Consider the following 23,614-nt stretch of genomic DNA (forward strand, 5'->3'; position numbering starts at 1 on the left):
CCCATGGAAAGCCTGATCACTACAGGTGGAGGGCGTCAGCGAGGAGTGGGATGTTGAACTACTGCTTCGTCTTCAAGCTCAAGTGCCTGTGGGGAGAGCCACTACAGGCACTGTGGTGATGCACAACAAGGGCTCCTTCAATGGCCCCAGCACGAGTCTGAGAGCTTTAGTAATATGCCTGGTGCTAAATGGAAGAGAGAAAGAGTGCTCGGTCTAGCAGTGTTAGGCCACCTAACCATGAATGATATCAAGAGGTTTAATCTCCTTACTGGAAAGGTGTCCCAAGGGTCTGCAAACTGCAGCATGTTCAAACCTACACACTCCTGTGCACTTCAGGCGTGCAGCCACTTCCGCAAACCATTAGCAGCAGCATTTCTTCCTAGTTAGTGAAGGATACCATTTCCTGCATAGCTACTTCTTGAATTTGTGTGGGGCATTTCCTTTTTATATTAACCAGCAGTATGCTGCTGTTGAGGTGCTCAGACTGAAACATTTTTAAAAAATGTAGTGAAACGGACATCGAGCAAAAAGTGCACGAGAAAGTGCATACAAGGAAACTGCCATGAAACATAAAGAACCATCACTGACATACTGCACAACAGCAGCGTTCTACATTTGTTTTTCGATTGCAATTTCCCTCTGTGCACTTTCCTCATGCACTTTTGCTCGATGTCTTTTTAACTAGATTTTTTTTATATATTTGTGAGTCAGTGCTCCTCGACAGCAGTACACTGCTACTCTGGTTAATATAGAAAGGGGTGCTACGTTTGTTTTTCGATTGCAGTTTCCTCGTGTGCACTTTCCTCGTGCACTTTTGCTCGATGTCTTTCTTACCAAAACACCTCTAAAACCTAAATCACAACCCCATATCCCTCCAACTCCCCACCGCCCTGCTCCCACACACACAAAACATATATTTAAAAAAACAAAATTGGCGAAAAAGACATCGAGCAAAAGTGCATTAGGAAAGTGCACACAAGGAAACTGCAGTCAAAATAAAAACGCATTACGGTTAAGGATTGGAATTTCTTCAGATATGTATGGGATGTAGAGCGACATTAGAAACACACGTGTGTGAACTGGATGCTAACACTACAGACACTTAGCCTACATCACTCCATCCTTTCCAGCCCTCCCTGCCCATCTCCCACCGACCCCCTGTGTTGATTGGCTTCCGAGCCCCCTCCATATCCAGGAAGCATAGTGGTTCCTCCTGTGCGGCCTCCTAACTCGACCACTTTAGCTCCAGGGTGGAGTTGCGCACGGATTTCATCCAGGTAAGGCCTAGCGGCTCCATGTCATTTCGTCGACCCCCTTTTTTCTGACAGGTGTTTTGCCGCAGGAGTTTTGCTGAAAAAGTTAATCAACATTTTTTTGGGATTATATTGGGGGGGTTACCCCCGGCAAGCCCCCCTTAATTTATTTATTTTTATTTCCCTTCCCCCCCAACCGTTTATTTACACTTTCCCACCACACCAAAACATTTTGATGGACATTTTCGGCAAAACACCCATTGGAAAAACGGGTGTCAGCAAAAAGACGCAATACCGGCCTAGCGACACCCTTGTAGCCTAATAGGCACCTTTGTTGTATTTTTGCATCTCACTCTGCAGCGCTTGCTGAACACCCTCCTTGTTCCCTCCTCCCCAGACCTCTCCACCCAGCTCCCGCCCACCGCCCATGTTGATTTGCCCACTACTATCGAGGAGCACCTCTTCACAGGCAGGGCCAGAACAGCATCTGTCCCGGCACCCACCGGCTAATGGGCACAAGACAAACTTTAAGCAGCTCCAGTCTGTGTTTGCACGTGTTCACCTGGGACACCTGACGCAGACTACGTACAGCGACTGATAAGGTAAGTGTGGTGTGGGTGGGAGTACAGCCATTACTGTACTCCAGTAAAACCCCACGACTCTTACTACCTAATACCATATACCTATATGCACCTAGCCTAACTATTCATTGTGTGCACAAAATTGAAAGTTTCTTAGGTGTTTTTCCATTAAGTGGACCAAAGTTAAATCTAGGCATTTTCTCATCACTCTTCCTAAGATAAATCTAGGTGTTTCTATTGCAGTGCCATAGTTAAAACTGTGTGCATTGCTTTGCCAAAGTTACATTTTGAGAGTTTTCCCTTGCTGTTCACAAAGTTTAATCTAGGTGTTTTCACATCACTCTTCCTAAATTAAATCTAGGTGTTCCTATTACAGTGCCATAGTTAAATCTGAGTGTGTCCATTGGTGTGCCAAAGTCAAATCTGAATGTTTTCCTTTGCTGTTGCCATAGATAGATTCAGGCCATTTCCGCCCGGTGTACCAAAGTTAAGTCTAGGTGTTCTAATGCAGTACCAAAGTTAAATCTGAATGTTTTCCTTTGCTCTTGCCAAAGTTGTATTTTGGTGTTTTCCCATCGCTCTTCATGAGTTACATCTAGATGCTTCTATTGCAGTACCAAAGTTAAATCTGGATGTGTCCATTGCTCTACCATAAGATGAACTTAGATGGTTTTCAACCCCTTCGACCTAGTGGAATCTGAGTGACTTACCATTGATGTGCCAAATTCGAATCTGGGTGGGCTCCGTTGCTGTGCCAGGGTTGATTCTGGGCATTTTTCCATCATTGTACCAAAGTTAAATTTGACTGTCTGCCTTTTCTGCGCCAAAGTTAATTGCAGGCATTTTCACATTGATCTACCAAAGTACCAGCATAACTTTCACAATATAAACCACCCTTCTCTGTTGAACCCACCCTCACCCCCACCAGTGGCAATGTTGCACCGCCCCTCGGCTACCGCCTCAGTGCCCTCCACCCCACCTGCTCGGACACCTAACTCAAACTTCCCCACCCTCAGCGCAGCATGAGCCGCCCTGGCCAACACAGCTCCGTCAGCAAACCCTCCTACCATCTGGCACACCCCTGTACCCCCTCAAGCGGCCCACAAATCACACAGGCCGTTCTCATCGCAGACCACCACCAACACATTGCTCTCTCCTGCTCCTCTCCATGGAACCCCCTGTTTTTTCCCCTCCCTACTCAGCCAGCCTTCCCTGCCCACTGCCAACCCTGTCCTAGCCCTTTTCAACTCCCCTCCAAAACACCCGTCCTAGTCAATATCCCTCTAAACCTCCCTCCTTCTGAACTTCCCACCATGCACGCAGGCATCCCTGCTCCCACCCACCATGCCCAACCCACTACCACTCCCAATGCTGAGCAGACAGCAGAATTTCCCCACACTATCCTGCATACTCATCAATGCCAGAATGGTAACCAAAAAACCCCCACAACATCTGAAAACCCAGACTTCCTATTCATCACTGAAACCTGGTTCAACGATGACTTCAACCCCATCGCACACGAGGCATTCCCTCCATACTATTCCATGCTCGTACATATCAGGCCCAGCAGAGCAGAGGGTCAAGCCATCCTCCACAAACCACACCTTTCAGAAATATCAACTGCGACACTAAATGGGAATCTATTCTCGCTAAGTTCCACCTCAGCCCTTCAGTCACCCACAGCTTCCTTCTCCTATATAGGCCACCTGGTTAAGATAGAAATTTCACGGACTCTCTCTACGACTCCCTCTTAACCGCGCTGATCCAGCACCCTGCGCTCACTTTGCTAGGAGACTTCAACATCTGGTTTGATGTTCTTGCCAACCCCATGGCCCGCTACCTCACCGACAATCTGGAAGCTCTCAGCCAACACAACTGATTTGCCATCTGACCCACATTGCAGGACACACCCTCAACACACTATTCTGCACATCACGTCTAGTCTCGCCACTCCCACCTCGCCCCTTCATTTGGACTGATCACCATGCTATATCTTTCTCACTTCAACACCACTCTCCCTCCCCATCACTTACAGCAAAAATCTGCTCAACCACCCTGGCCATCCTCCTACTCTGGAATAAAATCCTTATCAACCCTGACCTGGCCAATTCCCTACTTCACACACTACCGGATCTCTCTCACAAGGAAGGACAACCCGCCATTGACCTCTTTGACCAATGGCTCACCAAAGCTATGACCCCCCTCACACCAACACATCACCCCTACCGATGATCAACCACACACCAAAAGTGGTGACCCCTTCCCTCAAAGCTCTCAAAACCCTCAAGCATTCCCTAGAGCGAACCTGTAGCACCAACCCTACCCCACAAAACAAAACACCCCTGATAAGACGGAATAGGGCATATTTGTACGAAATCAAGAAAGCCAAAAAAAAACACAATGGAAACAGAATCTCCAAATCCCAAAATCCATGCAGGGATCTCCACAAAATTTTAGGGGACTTCAATTCCCCTATTTGCCGAACCCCCCTATCCCATAATTCACAAGTTCGTTCGATGAACTTTCCAACAACTTTCATAATCACCTCAAAACTAGCTTGGATCCCGCCATCTACATCTGGGCCTCTCTCAAACCCAAACTTTTCCTCGCCCCCCATAGCTCCATACCAAATTTATCTTCATTCACACCTCTTTCCCAGGCTAATTTCTGCAACCTGCTAGCACTTAGCCAACCCTAAGACCCTCCTCGAGATCATTGCCTACCACCCCTTCTAAAAACCCTTACCTCTACCTGTGTTGGCAGCATAGACCACTCCATCATAAATATATCCCTCTCATCTGGCACCTTCTATACTTCTCATGTCAAACCGCTACTTAAAAAACCCAGCCCGACCCACTCTCCCCATCAAGTTACCACACAATCTCCAGCACCCACTTTATTTCTAAACTAATTGACTGCGTGGCGTATTAGTAACTTGGTCTCTTCACAAAAGCCAATCAGGGTTCTGACCCCTCTATGGAATGGAATCCTCTCTTGTCTCTATCTGGGAAGACCTACAAAGAACTGCTAATTCAGAAGGGTGTGATGCACTCATCCTCCTGGATCTATCCGTGGCCTTTGATACCATTGACCACATAATACTCAGGAACAGGCTCCTCACCCTAGGCATCAAAGATTCTGCCCTTAATTGGATCACCTCTTTTATGTCCAATCGCTCGCAAATCATTCTCCTCTCACCTTTCTGCTTGCCCCTTCACAAAAGGGGTGCCACAAGGAGCCTACCTTTTACCACTCCTCTTCAATCTCTACCTAAGCCCACTGCCAGCCCTCATCCACTCTCACAACCTTACCTGCTACGACAACCAGATCATTTTCAAAATTCCCAAGACTCCAGCCTCCCCACCTCGCCTAATGCATCTCGCATATCGACCTATGGATGATGACCAACCACCTAATCCTCAACCTAGGCAAATCAGAAATTCTAATAGACAGCAAAACTGCTCTGATTCCCCAACATTTACCATGGCCAATAGCCCTTGGAGCCCCACCGGCCATCTCCACCTCCGTTAGAAATCTTGGATGCACCAGGGATGCAGACCTATCTCTCTCCAAATATATTAACTCTGTATCCAGAACCTGCCACTTCCGCCTACGGATCCTAAATCAAATATTTCCCTACCTTTCCTATCCTCGAAGAGTCTCCACAATACTGGCCATCATCATCTCCCACCTAGACTCTGCCAACTCTCTCTACCTCGGCGTACCAGCACGCCAGCTCAGGAAACTCCAACAAATCCAAAACTCAGCAGCCAGACTGCTCCTTGCCTTCTCAGCCAGATAACATGTCATCCCGCTCTCAGACTACTACACTGCCTCCCTGTTAACCTAAGAGTGACCTTCAAAGCCATGTGCATCACACACTGAGGCCTCCATAATGCAGGACCGGAGTTCCTTCAGAACAAAATCATCCACTACAAACCCCCCAGAAACCTCTGATCGGGCTAAGCTCCCGTCCTCGCTATTCCCCCTTACCACTCCACCAGAGAGGCTGGCTCAGCCTTCTCTATCCTACCTCCCACATCAGGAACACTCTTCCTCTGCATATCCATTGCACTGAGAATTTCCTTTCCTTAAGAAAAGTCCCCAAAACCTGGCTATTTACCCCATTATCTTGAATCCCTTCCCTAAAACTTCCATTTCTACGTTCTGAAAAGTGGAACAATCACCACCATGTGGTGCAGGCCACATCACGCTGCACCGATCTTGCAGCACCTGATGGCGCCAGCCGTTATCGCAGTGGGCCGACCGAAAACACTATGATACACCAATCTAGACCCTCGTTTCCCACAAGCACCATCAGCTGAAACACAGCCCTTCATATCTCTTTTTTCACACTATGAAGTGTCACAGGATTGATTAGTCACTGCGCTAGGCATGTACAGGAAAATAGGCAAATCACACTCAAAGTGGTTGTGATGGAATCACTACCATCTGAATCGGACAGATTGGGATGCACTGCAGGGAATTGTCATGGGAGGAATTGTGCCATATCCATGTCTCACGCCAGAAGGTCAGGTGGAGTATTACCCCAGGAAGGCAACCAAGAACTAGCCTCGGGAATCGCACTGGAAGGACTTGAGGGACGAACTAAAGGATGGGCCGCCCGTGTTAAAGGTAGAAATTGAGAAGGTTCAGTAAGCGCTCGACATCTGGGTAGACTCGCCACGCCATCCGCCTAGAAGAACCTAAAAGCACAACCAGTACCCCTCTAGTTGCAAATAGTTATAGGATAGACTGTAGCTGTTGCTAACCATTTTATCGCAGTTGCAAGTATCTACAGCAGAAGCCAAGACCTTATTAGGCGGACAAACAACAAATCACCACTGAATCTGCTATGTCTGTATAACACACCACTCTGGTGGACACTGGCATGGTTACCCACACACATCAGAATACAGCACGGACCATGACAACATGTGGTCATGCTGGTCACACAATTCTCTGCCTACTTACACCAGACTACCCCTCAACACCTCTGCCATCTGAATGCAGCGAAGAACCTATGACGAATTCGGGGACGCTGAACACATAGCGAGTCTCTAGCACTCACTCCATCTCCTGACTCTTCTCACCACCCATCCACATGCCTGACCGCATGGGTTGCTCTCTACCAGAGCCTGGTCAGCCCTGCAAATGTTATTTGGCCAAATGCACACACGCATTCTAATCTTACTCCATGACCTCCAAGGGTGAACCGACCATCCAGCGCATTGAAACTATACTGGTGGTAAAAGGCGCTATGTAAATGACAAGTACAATACAATGCAAGGCAATAATGATATTGTGGATTGGGGTAGGCTTATAAGAATCCGATATTGAAGCCTCCAAGCAGGTTAAATGATTATAAAACAGGAGATTATTTTCACCATTCTTCTTGCACATGACAGTTTCTTTTCTTAAATATTGAATGTTCGTCAGTATACGAGGTACAGTGTGAATGTGAAGGCTTGGAATGGCCGTAGTTCTGCCTTGGCCCCATGCTTATCTACTGGCTTCATGCTGTTTCCTTTCCTTTGTTTAGTCTGTTGGCGCCAGCCTGTGCTGTTTTCGTCCGCTCTCTGCGTCTACTACAGTATTGCCAAAAGATAATTCCCTGGTAGAAACCCTGAGACAAAATGAAGGGTGACATTGATACGCCACACAGTGTGCCAGTAAAAGCATCATAAATATTCCCACAGTGGAAGAGCATAACGAGCAGCAGACGAAATAAAGTGGAGATTTCTACACTGCGTTCAAATTAGAGCACATTCTATCGGAAGCCGAAGGGCCTCATCACTAGTATGGTGGTAATGGTGTATCACAAAAACTTAATACCAATTCAAGTGCAATTAGCACTACGGCAAAATTGCCCTATTGCAAATAAACATGGGTCCTGATTTACAAAGCTTTTTTTAATGGGATTGTACCATTGTAAATCGCTTTTGCAAATCACGCCTATGTTGTCATATTGCATCTTTGCACCAGAGAATATAACTGCCATTAAAAAATATGGGTCTCATTACCAGTTCAGCGATGCGGTAACAAAGTGGTGGTAATTCCTGGATTTGGAGTGCATTATCAAATAATAAACTAAACTAAACTAAACTAATTCCGTTACCGCCACTTTCATTGCCGCCATTTTTTTCCACACTGCAGAATTCTGAGTTTGGAGGAAAAGTAAAGGATTTATCTCCAGCAAAAAAAGGAGGCAAATCCTCCACGTTTCCTCAGAAACTCAGCAGATTTACCACTAGTGGTAATTCCGCCACATACCCATGGAGTCCTTTGGACTCCAAAAATGTGGATTCTCTCCACCCTACCACCACTTGTAATCCCGTGGTAAATTCACAGTACCAAGTGGCAGTAACAGCAGTCATGTTTGGTGGCATTTCAGTAGATTTGCTGCCGAAATACTGCCACACTCGTAATGAGGCCCTATATTTTTTGCGCTATTTCAATTTTTGTCCTAGTGCTAATTGCGCTTGCACTAGTACAACGTTTCTGTAACACTGCGCCACAAGGTATTTTAAACACAATATGCTTTTGAAAGGCGACCTATTTATGACTTTGTGGGATCATTGCTCCATGGGGTAAATAGAAAATACTGCATGGGGTTACCATGTCTCAATTATGTGTACTTTGACTATACTGGACCTCATTCCCAAAGAATCATGAAAGTTCAAAATGCCTACATTATGATCTGCAGGTTTCAAAAAAATGTGCAGGCCCCCATATTCACAAAAATGACCTGCACTACCCCATGTGTTTTAAAAACAAGTGCGAATTGAAATACCATGTTTTGATTGCTACCACCATAGTTACAAGGAGGTCCCACATGCAGAGCATTTAAAGGAAACAATGATCGCAGAATCACTCATGTAACACAGTTTAAGTGGCTCCTGTAAGGATTCCGTGTGGTTGGCCTCATCGGTTCATTATGCAACCCTCTTAATTTACCCTGAAAAATGTTCATCTTTGATAGCATAATTTTAGGCAATTCGGGGCACACACCATATCATTCATTGTGCTTTTTTTATACTGGATTGGTCCATAATACACAGGTATAGCGTTCTTCCATCGACAGTCCTTTTTACGACTGTTTTTTTAAGAGTAAACTTTGCCGAAATAATTCATCGACATTTTGGGGAGGTGGGAAAGGGCAGATAAGCGGTTGGCAGTGCTAGGAAAAGTAAAAAATATGTGGAGGCAGGCGGATTTGGGGGGGGCCTAAAATAAAAAATACTAATTTCGATGACTTATTTCGTCAAATACTATTCGCAAAAATACCAGTCGTAAAAATGACTGCCGAGGAAATTACATAGAACCAATACATAATAAGGATGGGCTTGTTTATCCCCATATAGTTATATCCATTGAATTGTCAACACATATATGCAATTAGTACCCAGTGCGGGTGTTTCTCAGTGTAACAAACGCACCCATTTTCGTTTAAATTGATATCATGATCCGAATAATCTAATTCTTATGGATTTTATATTCACAGATATTCTTTGCCTTCCATCTGGACAGTTCATATAGGAATGAGGATCATAACAAAAAACTATCACCCCCCATTGATGAAGTCAGTCAGAAGGATCATCGTGCATCCGCGATATGATCGATACGCCTCCGACTACGACATTGCTCTGCTGGAACTGGAAGCCCCCCTGTCCTTCAGCGAGGTTGTGTACCCAATATGTCTACCCAGCAACCAAAAGGTCTTCTCTCCGGGGACTGTCTGCTACGTCACTGGTTGGGGGTCGCAAAAGGAAAACGGTAGGTAGATCTGCCTCCTTCAGATTCTCAATTGTATATACATTTGGCACACTGTACCTGAACATGCATGACTGGCAAACAAGCACACTTTCACTTGCAAGATTTGGAAAAACGTGCCTGCAACCATGCTCACAAAGGTGACCTGTGCATTTCTCGATGGAGGTGTCCCAGCGCAAATGATGTGCTGACCGGACCCCCTTGAATATGTTGCCAGATTAATGTATCATATTTGCTAGTAGCGCATTTCAGCAGGAATGGCTGTCAAAGGTAATTGTAAAATGTCACACCGAAAAGAAAAACAATGTCTATCCTTGTTTGAGGAATACAAATGCAAGCTGGCCAGCAGTGATTCATACTAAACAAAATCCAGAGGGTCAGAAACGGCGTTTCTATAGATTGCAAATTCCGCTGAGCCTGGCTTTCAAAAAAGCACAACTCATTTGTAATTGGTATGTGCGTTTCTTTGCCTTGAAAGGCCCATTCCCCAATGTATACAAATTCATAGATCTGTTCCATATTGAAAACCTGAGTTATGCCAGGGGATCATTAAGGAGGTGATTGTGAAAATGCTGCAGCTCAAAGATATTGAGACCTCCACCAGGCATTGGTCTTCCCCAATAGTTCCAATCAGAAAAACCCGAGGGAATCTGGAAAGTCTCTATAGATTTCAGAAAGGTATAACTTTGATGCATATCTGATGCCCTGCATCAATTAACTAATTGAAAAGCTCAAGACCACCAGGTTTATTTCCACTTTCGACCCCACCAAAAGCAATTGGCCGTATCCATTGGCGACTGCAGATAAAGAAAGAAAATTGCATTACATTCCACAGACCACTGGATCTGATCCTAAAACCATATCACTCCTTTTCTGGACGATACCTGGCTGATATTATATAGTAATACCTAGCAGACACTATGAGCCATATCTATGTCATCTCACAAGCCCTTTGAACGGCAGCACTCACGTCAAATCCTGCCACATGCTATCTGGCTCAGAGCGCAGTAAAGTACTTTCGTTTTTGTTATTGTTGTGGGGAATGGATTGGTCCAATCCCAGGAGAAAAAGGTAGAGGCCATTTCAAATACTGCCATTCATATCACCAAAAAGGAACTCAAATCATTCTTAGGGTTCACTGGCTATTATCGAAGACGAACTACCACGTTTTCTTCAGTACCAGCCCCAGTAACTGAACTAGCATTGGCACAGCCAACAGTTTGGGCTTTTATGTGGGCATGGATTTAATTTAATACCTTTTCCTGTTAGGGCTAAACGTAAATTGTTTGAAATGGACTGGACAGATAATTGTACCAGGATATGCAATTATCAACTTTTAACCATTTCATTTATGATATTAGAGCATTTAATATGTTACCCCTGTATTTAATTAATCATCCTTGTGTTTTTGGAACATATTTTTTTAAGACTTAGATTACATTTATATTTAACTAACAAAGACATTGGTGCGTACACTGGGGTTCCTCGATTGAGGAGACATTGTAGATTCTGTCAGGAAAAAGTGGAAACCATGAAACATTTAATAACTGAATGTTCACCTTTAACCTCGTTGAGAAACCAAGTATTGCTGAAAAATGAAAAGAATGGAATTCACTGTTCTATGGATTATTTTTGGCATTGTATTTTAAACTCCCAAAAAAATGAATTAAGTATTGCTGTATTACATTTTTTAAACATTGCTTTTTAAATTCATGTAAAGCAAATATAATGTATTACTTGTGTTTGGATGAATTGCGTAAGTATAAGTTGTTGTATTACAAAATGTTTAAATTGAGCCATATTACAATAAATAAATAAAAAAAAATAGTTTAGTGAAAAATAGTAAGTGACTCTAAAGTGAATCCTAATAGCCAAAACTAAAAATGGACTAACCCACAAGACTGGTTTGGGGCCAAAAAAGCCAGAACATTTTTGAGGGACTGTCTATGCAATGCACCCTTACTCTAAATAACTTAATTCTTATGACTCTTTTAGTTACAAAGACATACATCCAAGGCGGCCTGGGAGCAGCGTCATCCCAGATTTATGATGGCAAAGAACACCCAATATTGTATACCAGTCATAAAATCTTACAAAGAGAGAGAAATTATTCAACTATCAAACCAAAGGCCTTTGCTATTAAGTGTGCCATTGAAACCCCCTTAATGACTTCAATGCCTGCTCTAAAGGGCTGTGGATAATGTAACATCTTGGGCATGGGCAAAACCTATTGGCAGGGTTGTTTGTATCTAGTGCCACACTGTTGATGGAGTGGAGAGATCACATTAGTTTCTCATTAACAAGGTAAAATAAGTAAGTATGTCAGAGGTTGCTCACAAAGATAAAGGGTCTTATATCGTAGCATGTTGAACGATATTGCAAATGTCGACAACTGGTATTCTGTCGTTGGTCCTGTGGTTGTTCTGGATCCCCCAAGAGGCAGTTCTCTTATTTACTGATCTGATACATCTCTCAATATTCAAAAGCTGATAGCCTACCACCTTATTATGAAACTGCACCTTTACAGAAGTTGTCTATATAGTGCACCAGTGTGGATATGTTAAGATCAGGAACAATGGAATTATGGTTTAGATGGATTGGCCATTAGGACTACAGAGACAACAAGATATTATCAAACATTTAAATCCATCTATATATATAAAAGTGAAAATGTGTGGGTTTGTGGCTTCGCATATATTTCCTATACAATTCCACACCATTTCACCAATTTTCACCAAATATTGCACAGTGACCTGTTAGGACCCTCCGGACATTACTGGCTACATGACATCTGGAACCCCCCTCTTTTCCCCGGATTTCAGCAAAAGTGCACATTTGAGTGTGAGTTTGTGGATTTGTGGCTTTGTGTATGTTCCCTATACAATTTCACACTGTTTCACCAATCTGCACCACATTTTGCACAGTCACCTGTTAGGTCCCTCTGGACATTACTGGCTACATAACATTTGGACACCCCACACCTTTCCCCGGATTTCAGCAAAAGTCAAAATGTGTTTGTGGGTTTGTGGCTCAGCAAAGTGTTGTTCCTTATACAATTCCACACTGTTTCACCAATCTGCACTACATTTTGTACAGTTAACTGTACGGATGAGGGGATGAAAGCCTGGGCAATGCTGGGTATATCAGCTAATATCTTATATTTAGCATTTCACCAGTTAGTGAGGTATTCAAGTGGAACATTAGAAAAGTATCTCTGTAATGAGGACAAGGAAAGTTACATAAGTAATTAGCCAATTCTGCCAATTTCTTTGCCATGAAAGGCTGGTTAGAATGAAGGTTGTACTTGAGCAATCTCTCACAGTTGTCTATCCACTCAGTGTCACATAACTTCCATTCAGCAAGCCTGTGTCTAATGATAGTAATATCTCTATTAATCTCCAGGTGTTATGCTTTTTTGTTGCATTTTTAAGCCAGTTCAGTAATCATGGTGCTATTGCCCAATTCCAGACTAGTGCTTAAGGTTTCATACATAGTATCAGTAATTGGAGTCAAGATTTTGCAGAAGAGGTTTAGCATGTTCCCGTTGATGTAAGAAGACAGCGGGCCTCATTACACAGTAGGCGTTAAGGGAAAAACAATGCCGGTAAAGTATTACCAGCATCGCTAACCGGACCTTCCAATTACGACCCGCCTACCCGGTATTAGCGGCACCGCTAAGTACGGTGCCTCTAATAGCGCCATGGTCGCGGGTGTGCGATCCTTCATGGCGGCAATAGCGGCATGGCGGAATTAGGAGTCCATTACAAGACATGCAAACATGCAAATAGCGGCATGGAGCAGTCCCAAAAAGCCCATACCGGCATGTCGGAAATAGCGGCATCGCGAACCACCCGTAAAGGGCCATGTGCAGTGTTCCCAACCGCCACAGGTGCCCACAAACAGCACAGGTAGAGGCAATGGAGACTGGGCCAGCACAAAAGGAGCACACCACACCCCTTCCCACAACCATTCGCACACCAAAATTATTCCAATACTAGCAGCATTACATGGGCTGGAGGACATGATTGCATTGCAACAGCAACAACAGGCAGCACAGAGGAGATGCAGGAGGAGGGCGAGACAGACACAGCAAGCCCCACCAGTGCATCTAGTTGTACCACAGAGGCAGCCACGAATCCCCAGGATCACAGCCAGTCCATTCAACCTAACCCCTGAGCAGATACACACCCTGTACCGTCTGGACCGGGATACCATCACCACCATTGTGCACATGGTACACAATGACATAGTCAGCCTCATAGACATCCATACTGCCATCCCCCCTCTACTGAAGGTGGTAACTGTGCTCCACTTCCTGGCCACAGGCACCTACCAGCATACGGTAGGGCAGATGCATGGCATATCACAACCAGTATTTTCACGCACGCTGAACCAGGTGCTCGATGCCCTCCTGAAGCACACAAGTGAACACATTTCCCTGCCACGGACTGCCCAGGACATCTCTAACACCAAGGTTGGCTTCTATTCACTGGCAGGCATCCCAAGTTGCATCGGGACCATCAACTGCACCCATGTGGAATTGGTTGTCCCACATGCCAATGAGGCAGTGTACCGAAACAGAAAGCAATACCACTCCATCAACCTCCAAATGGTATGTGACTCCAACAAGATCATCACACATTGTTGTGCCGCTATCCCGGATCAACCCATGATTCAATGGTCCTGCGGAACTCAACGATACCACGCTACATGGAGCGACATGCTGGACAACATTTGTGGCTACTTGGTGAGTAGCATGGCAAGCACATGGCATTGTGATGTAGGCAGTACATTCGGGGGGTGAGAAGCATACTCCAACCGGGTGCGATTGGGGGGGGGTGCATACTCCAACTGGGTGTGATTGGGAGGGGGGGGTGAGAAGCATGCTCCAACTGGGTGTGATTGGGCGGGGGATGAGAAGCATACTCCAACCGGGTGTGATTGGGGGGGAGAAAAGCATACTCCAACTGGGTGCGATTGGGGGGGAGAGAATCATACTCCAACCGGGTGTCATTAGTTGTCATGGTCAACTATGCCCATACAGAATCACACCACTGTCCCCCGAGGGCAGCCCACACTGGACCTGACACATGGAAACCACATGCAGGTAGTAAGCTGCACAACAATGAAATAAACCCATTAAACCAATCATGCCATATCCATCAACATGCACATTGCACATCAGACCATAACCCCTAAAACACAGCTACAAGCAGCCAATATGGACAATGGAAATGTACGCTGAACAGCATCACAGCGGAAATGCGAACATCAGTGCATACAAAGGGATTACCTCTATCCATCATACTGATGCACACCTGTACACCACTACATAAGTGCCGCATGACAGCATGGGGACATCAACTTCCGAATGGCAGTTCACTAGCAGTGTGGTCCAAACGGTGCCTGGACCAAAATACACGAATGACTTGACCTCACCCAGTACATGGCATCAACTGCCGTAGGCATGCACGGTGCATGTCCACTTGCAAGGACTACATCACCTTCCTACATTGCAGTTACTTTGATTACCTCCATGCATGCAGGGATTTGTGGATGTCATTCACAATGCAAAGTTGATTTGTGTGATATATACAGGTTCCACTTGATGTAAACACTTACACATACCCATTGTTGCACCCATGCAGGTGATGCTGGCTATCCCCTGAAGAGGTGACTCCTTACCGCTGTACGGAACCCACAGAACAGGCACGAAGAGGAATACAATCGTGCACATACCCCTGTGGTAATTGAACAGACATTTGGCCTTTTGAAGACACGGTTCCGGTGCCTCAGCAGGTCGGGCGGGGCACTCCTGTACGGGCATGAGAAGGTGGCCAAGATCAACATGGCATGTGTCATGCTGCACAATATGTGTATCAGACAGAATGTGCCACTGCCCCCTGACAATTAACTGCAACCACCTGATGAGGATGATGATGGGGATGAGGAGGGAGAAGATGGGGATGCAGGTCATGCAGATGGCAATGCCCAGGAGGGACATGCTGTGTGCCAGCATCTGATAGACCAATATTTCTAATACACATGGATGAAGAGTGTTCAATGGATGTGGGTATTTGGGCACTGGGTTTTGTGGTGAAATGTACATTGTGCCCTGTCCACCAGTAAAGCACACATACACAATGAAATTGTCCACTCCTGTGATTTGTCATGTCACCAGTGTGTATTAAGTATTGTAAGTAAAAGAAGTGCATGGACCCAACAACACAAGCACCCTTTCCCCCCTACCCCCACAACACTCCCAATAACCGTTTCCCCCCTCCCCGCACAACACTCCCAATACCTCTTTCCCCCTCCCCCCACAACACACCCAAAAACCCTTTCCCCCTCCCCCCACAACATTCCCAATAACCCTTTCCCCCCTCCCCCACAACACTCCCAATAACCCTTTCCCCCCCTTGACCCACAACACTCCCAAACATGGCTTGTACATCAGTGCTGCATAGCTGTACACGTGTCAGCAACATCTGGCTGGCCCTAGTTCCCATCCCCTCTGCCACCATTGGGGGGTTGAGAGGTTGTGCACCGCATAGCCCGCAGGGACCTGCGCCGAGGGCTGGTCTGCCTTGAGCTGGCAGAGGAGGAGGTGCACGGTTGGTCCGGTGCCAGTGGGGGGGTTCTGCCTGTCCATCGTGTCTGCTATGCGTGTGAGGACCTGCCTCACAAGTGACATTTCCTCACATAGCCGGTTGGTGCTAGCTGCTATGGCTTGTCTAATGCCCCTGGCATGCTCCCTGCACTCCTCCCTCGCCAGGGCAGCCTTGCCCACAAGCTGGCCAACCAGCGTAGTGATGTCTTCCAGCCGCTGTCTGATGATGGCCACGTCATGGCCTCTGTGTCTGTGTTGTGCGGTGGGTGCCGCATTTTGTGGTATTTGTCCAGCATCAGGTGATGTCACCGGTGGACTCCAGCACCCTGCCACAAATCCATCCCCAGACTGCTCATGGCTGCTAGAATGTGATGTGGGGCATGGGCTCGGTTGTTTTGACTGCTGCGGGTTGGGTGTATGGTGTTGAATGGGCGAGTTACAAGTGTCCTCCACATCGGACATGGGTGCCGTGGCAGCTGCCTCACCGATGGAGCTATTGGCAGTGGACAGTGTCTCTTCCGCGGGTGGATCGTGCGTGGGGGGGTTTGCTGGAGTGGGTGCTGCAATTGCGCCTGGCGGACTTTCACGTTTTGGTGACGGGGGTGGCTTTGTGGGTTTGGCCCTCTGCAGGAGTGCACTCTTTCCAGTCCCCCTCAAAGTGCTGGCCATGTTGCCTGGTGGGGCCTGCCTCGCAGTGTCCTGCTCATCACTGTCAGTTTGTGAGCCTGTGGGGGACAAAGAGAGGGATGGCATTGGTGATTGGTCAACGTGCTTCATGCAGATGTTGTTGTTCCTGCTGTTCTATGCATTCAGACTTCATGTTTGGCCATACAGGTCGTTAGACAGTTGGGTGGGTCATTCATGCATGAGTCTGGGTGACACGTGTCTGTGGTGCTGCATGCATGTGTTTGTGTCGGGATGTGCACCGCATATGGGCAGGGTTGTGTGCATGTATGTTTGATGGCCCCATCCATGAGATGATTTCAGGGTCACATTTGGGGGATTACCTCAGGTTTCACAGTGCAGTGTTTTGTGTGGACACTCACCTCCATCTGCGCTCCATTTCGCCTACTCCCTCGATTGATTTGACCCCAATGGTGCTTGCTCAGGTCTCCTCCCACTCCTGCATTTTTATTGGGGATCCTCCACCGCCTCCTGTGCCCATGGCCAGCCTCCGGTTGGCAGCCAGGATGCTGCGTACACGGAGGCGTAGATTGTCCCACCGCTTCCGTACATCATTCACACTGCGGGGGGTGGAGCCCTCCGCACTGACTTTACGGGCCACCTCTGCCCAGATCTCCTTCTTCTTGATTAGGATGGGACGCCGCATGTCATTGGCAAACACGACCTATGCGTTGGCATCAAGCATGTCGGTTAGCATTGTCAGCTCTTCATTTGAAAAGCGCTCCTTGCGCTGCCGCTCAACTCCTTTTTTTATGGCCTTGGGCATTCTCAGTGGGTCTGTGGATGATTTTTGAATGCTCTGGTGCGGCTGCAGGTCCTGGGGGCAGAGGATGGCAATGGATTGTGGTTTTAAAGATGGCCGCCATGCTCTTCTTTGTTCCTGTGCGATGACGCTACTTCCGGTTCCGCTTATTTACGGTCACCGCTATTAGCGGTCACCGCTAATGCCGTGTTGTGGGAGGGCGGAAGTGCAATCAGCGCTTTACTCAGTGCCACTAAGGGACTTTTAAGGGCCTTTTGCGGCATGGCGGTAGGGTCCTTACCGGCATTGGCGCTAAGCTTGTGCCCGCGTACTCGTGATGCCACGCAATTAGCGTCCTGCTTCCTACACGGACACGTTATTAGCGCCATGCCGGTAAGGGCCGTAACTTACCGCCTACCGTGTAATGAGGCCCATCAAGTTGATACCCAATTCAGGTCAAATAGCCATAATTGGGACACATTTGGAGCGGGAATGAGCATTCCTCCATAAAATGCACTCAAAGGAGGCGAATTGGTTCCAGTCACTTTCTGGACCATATGTAATGGAGGACATTGCCTTCCCCTTGTAAAATATTATTAAAGGATCAAGAGAAAAATGGCACAATCTGTACAGTTATCTCCCAAAGTGTGCTGCAAATGAAATGTTATTTTTCTTTAAGAGAGGATAAAGCAAAGGCACGTTTGTTTTGTTAAGGATCTGGAACCCCAAGTACGTTATGTGATTGAGCTGTTCCACTCTGCTGCCTTGGAATACGCATTTGAACTGAGTAGACTTCCTAGAACTAGAACAATGAATAATCTTAGTATTGAGAATATTAAGCACAAGATCGTTTTCTGAAAGGTATTTATGTAAGGAAGTCAGGGCATGCTGTAAGCCGTCAGAAGTATAGTCAAACAGCAAAATCTCATCAACATATATGATCCATTGCACTCTGTGAGTGCCGATCTTGGGTGGGAAGGAACAAGTGTGAAAGAAAGCAAAGCTCAAGTCTGAGAAAAAAAAAGAATCACAAGACAGGGCGCCAAAATAAAGCCCTGTGGAACCCCTCTTGAAGTTTCGATTTTCTTAGATACAGTACCTTGTTTGTGCAAAATTATTTTAATGCATGTTTTGGTATGGAGTTGAACAATAAGGTTCTGGAGGCCTTCATGAAGACCCCATGCCCTTAATTTGTACCATTGTTTAGGGCGATGAACATATTCAAATGCTGCCGACAAATCTATACTTGCAACAACCAGGTCTGGACGTTGTTTGTTCCATGTCTGCCTTTGCAAGCAGGCAAAAAGGTAGCCGTTGAGCCATTGTCAGATCTGCATCCCACCCTTGGGAGTCGCCTGCACTAGCACTGAGCCGAGGCTCTCCTCCTTGGCACCCCTTGCACTTCCCTCCCGGGCCTTTCACCAGCACTTGCCCATTTCCCTGCTCCTCCTCACCTACCACTGCACTTTCTCGGCCGAATGCCATAAGGCCTAGTTGGACCATGACTGTATACTGTTTTGTTGTTGTTAGTGTTCCCCTGTTGCCTTCCATTTTAGCCTTGTGGTGCTTTGACACACTATTCAGTTGTATAAGCACCTAAGAAAATGCTCAATAAAACAAATCAAAACATAGGGCCAAGCAGCCTACAAGGTCAAGCACGAAGGGTTCGCCTGGTCTCATGGCCTGCAGATGAGGGATGGTATCTTCTTTAGCTAAACAATGGGCAGTCCATGGACCTCTCTCCCCCTACACTCAGTCTTGCTCATATCTTGACGACCTGTCAAGTGCCCAAGGTTGGTTAGTAAGATGCCAACCAATCAAAATCCATAGTGTCATGCCACCCGACAAATGAACCAATCCCATAGAGATGATGTCTTTTTTCCTTTATCAATATTGGGATGGTCTCAGGGGAACCTTCAGATAGGTCTAACCCATTCAAATGTTTAACCACTATTTGATCTATATGTATCCATACCCACTAACCAATCACTGATCCCCGTAGGTTTTTGTAACTGTGATTATTTTATGACATCAGTGATGATGCATTTGTGGTACTTAAATGATTGTTTTGTATTTGCTCTCTGCGAGCCACAAGATGGTAATGCTTGTATGCTGTCCCTGCTTTATTTGGATGATAATAAAACTGCATTTTGCCATGCATTTTGCCTACTCCATCAATGAGTCTGGTTTGGACTGAATCTAGTGCCTCTGGAATATTTGGGACTTTTGGGCCTGCCTAAATGTATGGTAGCAGAGGATCAGGTTTGCTAAGTGTCGATGGATTGTCGAAAAGTCCCTGCCCTGTCCCCGGAGGACTGCAGAGGTGACCTGTGGAGAGCAGGAGCACATGCAACAGAGAAGTTGACAGCAGCCGCCTTGGAGAAAAGTCCTGTCTGGGCCCTGCAGACCACCCCATAGGCCGTTTAGGGTTGCAGGCTGATAGGGCAGACTCGATGCCGTAGACCTTCAGCAGATCCGTGGATGTAAGTATGATATAGGCCTGGAAAAATAGGGAGAGGGGATTTTTGCATATTGGGGGATTGTGAAGAAATAAAGAAGAGTAAGAGAAAAAGAGTTAGCTTCCAACAAGGTTAGGGAAAGATCACCTGCTAAACCTTGTTACGGGGCAGAAATAAAAGTGATGGATAACTCCTGGACAGCGAGAGGACTGCTGTATTGCTGTATTGTATTTTATTGTGTACTGATTGCTGGCACCAGTCTCATGTTGTAAGATATCTGAGGCCTTGTAGAAGTGCGTTTTTGTGGATTTGTGCAGGACGTAAACTGGTGGTGTGGACCAAAGGGTGTGGTCCAGAGTAGGAGCAGTGAGTTGGGGCTGTTCGGAGTATGAGTGGCACTTGTCGTTGCCACTCAGAAGGACTGAGCGGCAGCAAAGTGGGGCTGCTCGGAATATGAGTGGCATTTTTGTAGTGCTGCTCGGAAGGATTGTGTGACACAGGAGGCGTGTTCTCAGAGAAATAGATGCAGAAGTATTAAGTTGTGGAAATGTATTGTGGGAGAGGGTCTGAAAAGGAAGAGAAAAGGGTTACTGAGAATTAAAGTAAAGTTTGGTGAGTATTGATAAGTTCAGTGTGACGTATTAAAATGGGGGACACTGCAATCAGTCACTTATGTAAGGCATTATTCCAGTACATGGACAACATCCTTATGTACCTCACAGAGTGGAGGAAAGATATGGTGGGCCAGATGTTTATGCCCTGGCCACAAGAAGGCCCCCATTCGAAGACAGTACTGCAACACGTGTTCACCTATTTACATGCCGCACATAAGGGAAAACAGTAACGGAACTGGTTAGGTATAGTGGAGTTATGGAAAATGTACACAGAAACATAGTGGAACCAGATACAAAGGAATGGATGCTCAAACAGTATGACGAAGGGTGTACAACACAAACAGCTCGAGGTTCCTGGAGGCACGCTCTGAGACTTTAGAAGGGAGGACGCCATATGTGACTAGGTTGAGAAATCTACCTGGACGGAAGAGAGATAGCATGACAGGCGCACTGACAAAGACAAGGGGCACAGCTGTGCTGGGACTTGGAACAGGGCTAAATCTATTCACCTTATTGGAGAAAGGGGAGAGCTAGCACAATATATACTGTGGCCCCAGACGGATGCAAATAACTTGATCAATGCCATTGCTCACAGCAGGTGCTGGAAAGTGGATGAATGAGTTGGAAATAATGACAGCGGGAATGACGCTGCAGTAGGTGACATAAAAAATCTGTTTGCTGCCAAATTGGGCAAACAATCAGAGGATATTTGGAAATTAGCAGGGTATCCCGGGGTGACAGCCCAGAGCACAAGACATGATGGTGCACATTTCCATAAATGCAGAGCTGCCATTTGGAGAGCACTTAGAATGAAATACTCAGACACATCAGATATGGGTTTCTGCTCTTACCGGCACTTCTGCCCACCTCTCCACTCCTGTACACGTCTTGTTACTGCACTTGCACGATCCTGATGTCACAAGACCCATTAGGACTGTTTTTTGTTATTCTTCATCCCTGTTCCCCCGTCGCCCTTTTGTCTTGTTGTGCCTTGAAACACAATTTGCTGTATAGGCACATTATAAATACCCAATAAATATAAATAAATAAAAAATAATTCATGACATCGAAAATGGGGCCATGCATATACACAGACATTCAAGAGAAATGGCGAGTAGTGACTAGGGAACCGTGGGTCAAAAATGTCACAATTTGTGATCACATTTTGAGTCAGGGACTCCCCGAAGAGGTACAGAGACAATTAAAGAACATTGTGGCAATAGACAGAAAACCAGAGCCCAAGAGACAATAGAATATTGTTCATCATTGTAGATTGAAACACGAGAATGACAGAAAAAAAAGTTGAGGAAAGTGAGATAGAAGAAGCAAAGTTAGTGTAAAAAAAAGTATCTAAATTGATGATTGAATGGGAAATGTTAACAAATGCAGGAGAAAATAATGTTGTGCAAGAGGTACAACAGGGGCAGTAAGGCCCAAATCGAAACTTTGCAGGAAGGGGGAATATAACTATTATCCATGGGGATGGGGGTTTGCACCCAGATGCAGATGGTTTGGATTTCCAGCTCAGCAAGGAGGAGGGTTTAATGGGAGGCAACCACAATTTGGAGGACCACCACAACAACAGTGTTGGGCATGTGGGAAAATCTGGCACATTTCACGTGTATGCAGAAGTAGGGGAGGGATGCAACAGAAATGGCAACCAGTAGACACCATAGGGGGCCAACATACCCCCCACCGTATAGCACAAAGCGATCAGCATATTATGCCCAGGATCACATGCAGCATCAGGCACAGGCACCACAAATACAGCAGACAAAACAGGGGATGCCACCTGTAAGGAACTAATGGTGGCAACAGTAAAGACAGTCACAAGTGATCACAGTTCAAGGGCGTTTATTAAACTGTAAATGCAGGGTGGAAAAACACCTAACCTAAACCTAAATCTAAGATGGGAGCAAGTTTCGACCATCAAATGAAACATAAGGCAGTCCCTGTGGCGTTGTGTCAAAGTAAAAAGGCCTATACTAAAAAACCTATTGCCAAATCCCTACAAATAATTACAAAAAGAATGTGGGATATAGTTTTCAGTAAAGAATGAAGTGTTCACAAATAATACGTCAGGATGTGATTGCCAGGGGTCTCCCTTCCCCACGTTTTGAGCACGGGACAAGTGGATCTCCTGAGCACAGCACACACTTGAGTCTTCCCAGCACAAGTCGACAGTTCCGTACCAGCTATCAGGTTCTTCGATGGTTAAGCCTCTTTTCAATAAAAAGTCTCTTGCCTTCGATGGCCTGATGATTTCAGCAAAACAAACAAACAAATATACCTTTCCAAATGAACATTGGGGTGATGGCTTTCCACCCACTGAATCTCACTCTGCCGGGCTCGGGCCACTTAAGATGTCAGCCTCCCTCCTTTGGGTTCACTATGGCAACCTTTTTCAAAACAGTTTTCACTGTCGACATCCCTCGTCGAGTTCACTCCTGTCAACGTACTGTTCATAGGGACTTCATGACTCGCCCCTTTTCGTTAGCATCCCTCTGCCGGGTTCACTCTTGCAAACTTTTACCAAACAGTTCCTGCGTTAGTTTCACTAAGCAGGATTCATTTCCCTCTCCCTCAACATGTTCTGTAGGTTAAAGACTTTCAACAGTACAGAGGGTTTAATAAGACCCCTGTATGACCCCTCTTTGCTTTTTCTCAAGGTCTTCTGGTTACGGTCGTTTTTTACCATCCGGTAATCGCCCAGAGTTTTCTGCGTGAGAAACCACGTGGTGCCGGACACCTCTGTTGCTCACTTTCCCCCTTTTTGTCAATAGTTCTTTCACAGTTCAAATCAGTCGTTTGCTACTTTTCGTTCAACACACTTCGGTTTCTTATCGACTCTCCCCTCGACTCAATGGCTGTGATGAACCACTTGGCTTTCATTCTCTT

At 46.0% G+C, this 23,614-nt stretch overlaps 1 protein-coding gene across 1 annotated transcript in view; it reads left to right on the forward strand.

Moving 5' to 3' along the window:
• LOC138526098 (suppressor of tumorigenicity 14 protein homolog) overlaps positions 1-23,614 on the forward strand; it is a 1,040,494-nt gene that overhangs the window by 911,820 nt on the left and 105,060 nt on the right. The window contains exon 16 of the mRNA XM_069636455.1: positions 9,339-9,610. Within this exon, the coding sequence (XP_069492556.1) occupies positions 9,339-9,610 (272 nt within the window). The remainder of the gene's footprint in view (positions 1-9,338; positions 9,611-23,614) is intronic.

The sequence above is a fragment of the Ambystoma mexicanum genome, chromosome 7p (assembly GCF_040938575.1).
Source record: "Ambystoma mexicanum isolate Mex_15411 chromosome 7p, UKY_AmexF1_1, whole genome shotgun sequence".
NCBI classification, from domain to species: Eukaryota; Metazoa; Chordata; class Amphibia; order Caudata; family Ambystomatidae; genus Ambystoma; species Ambystoma mexicanum.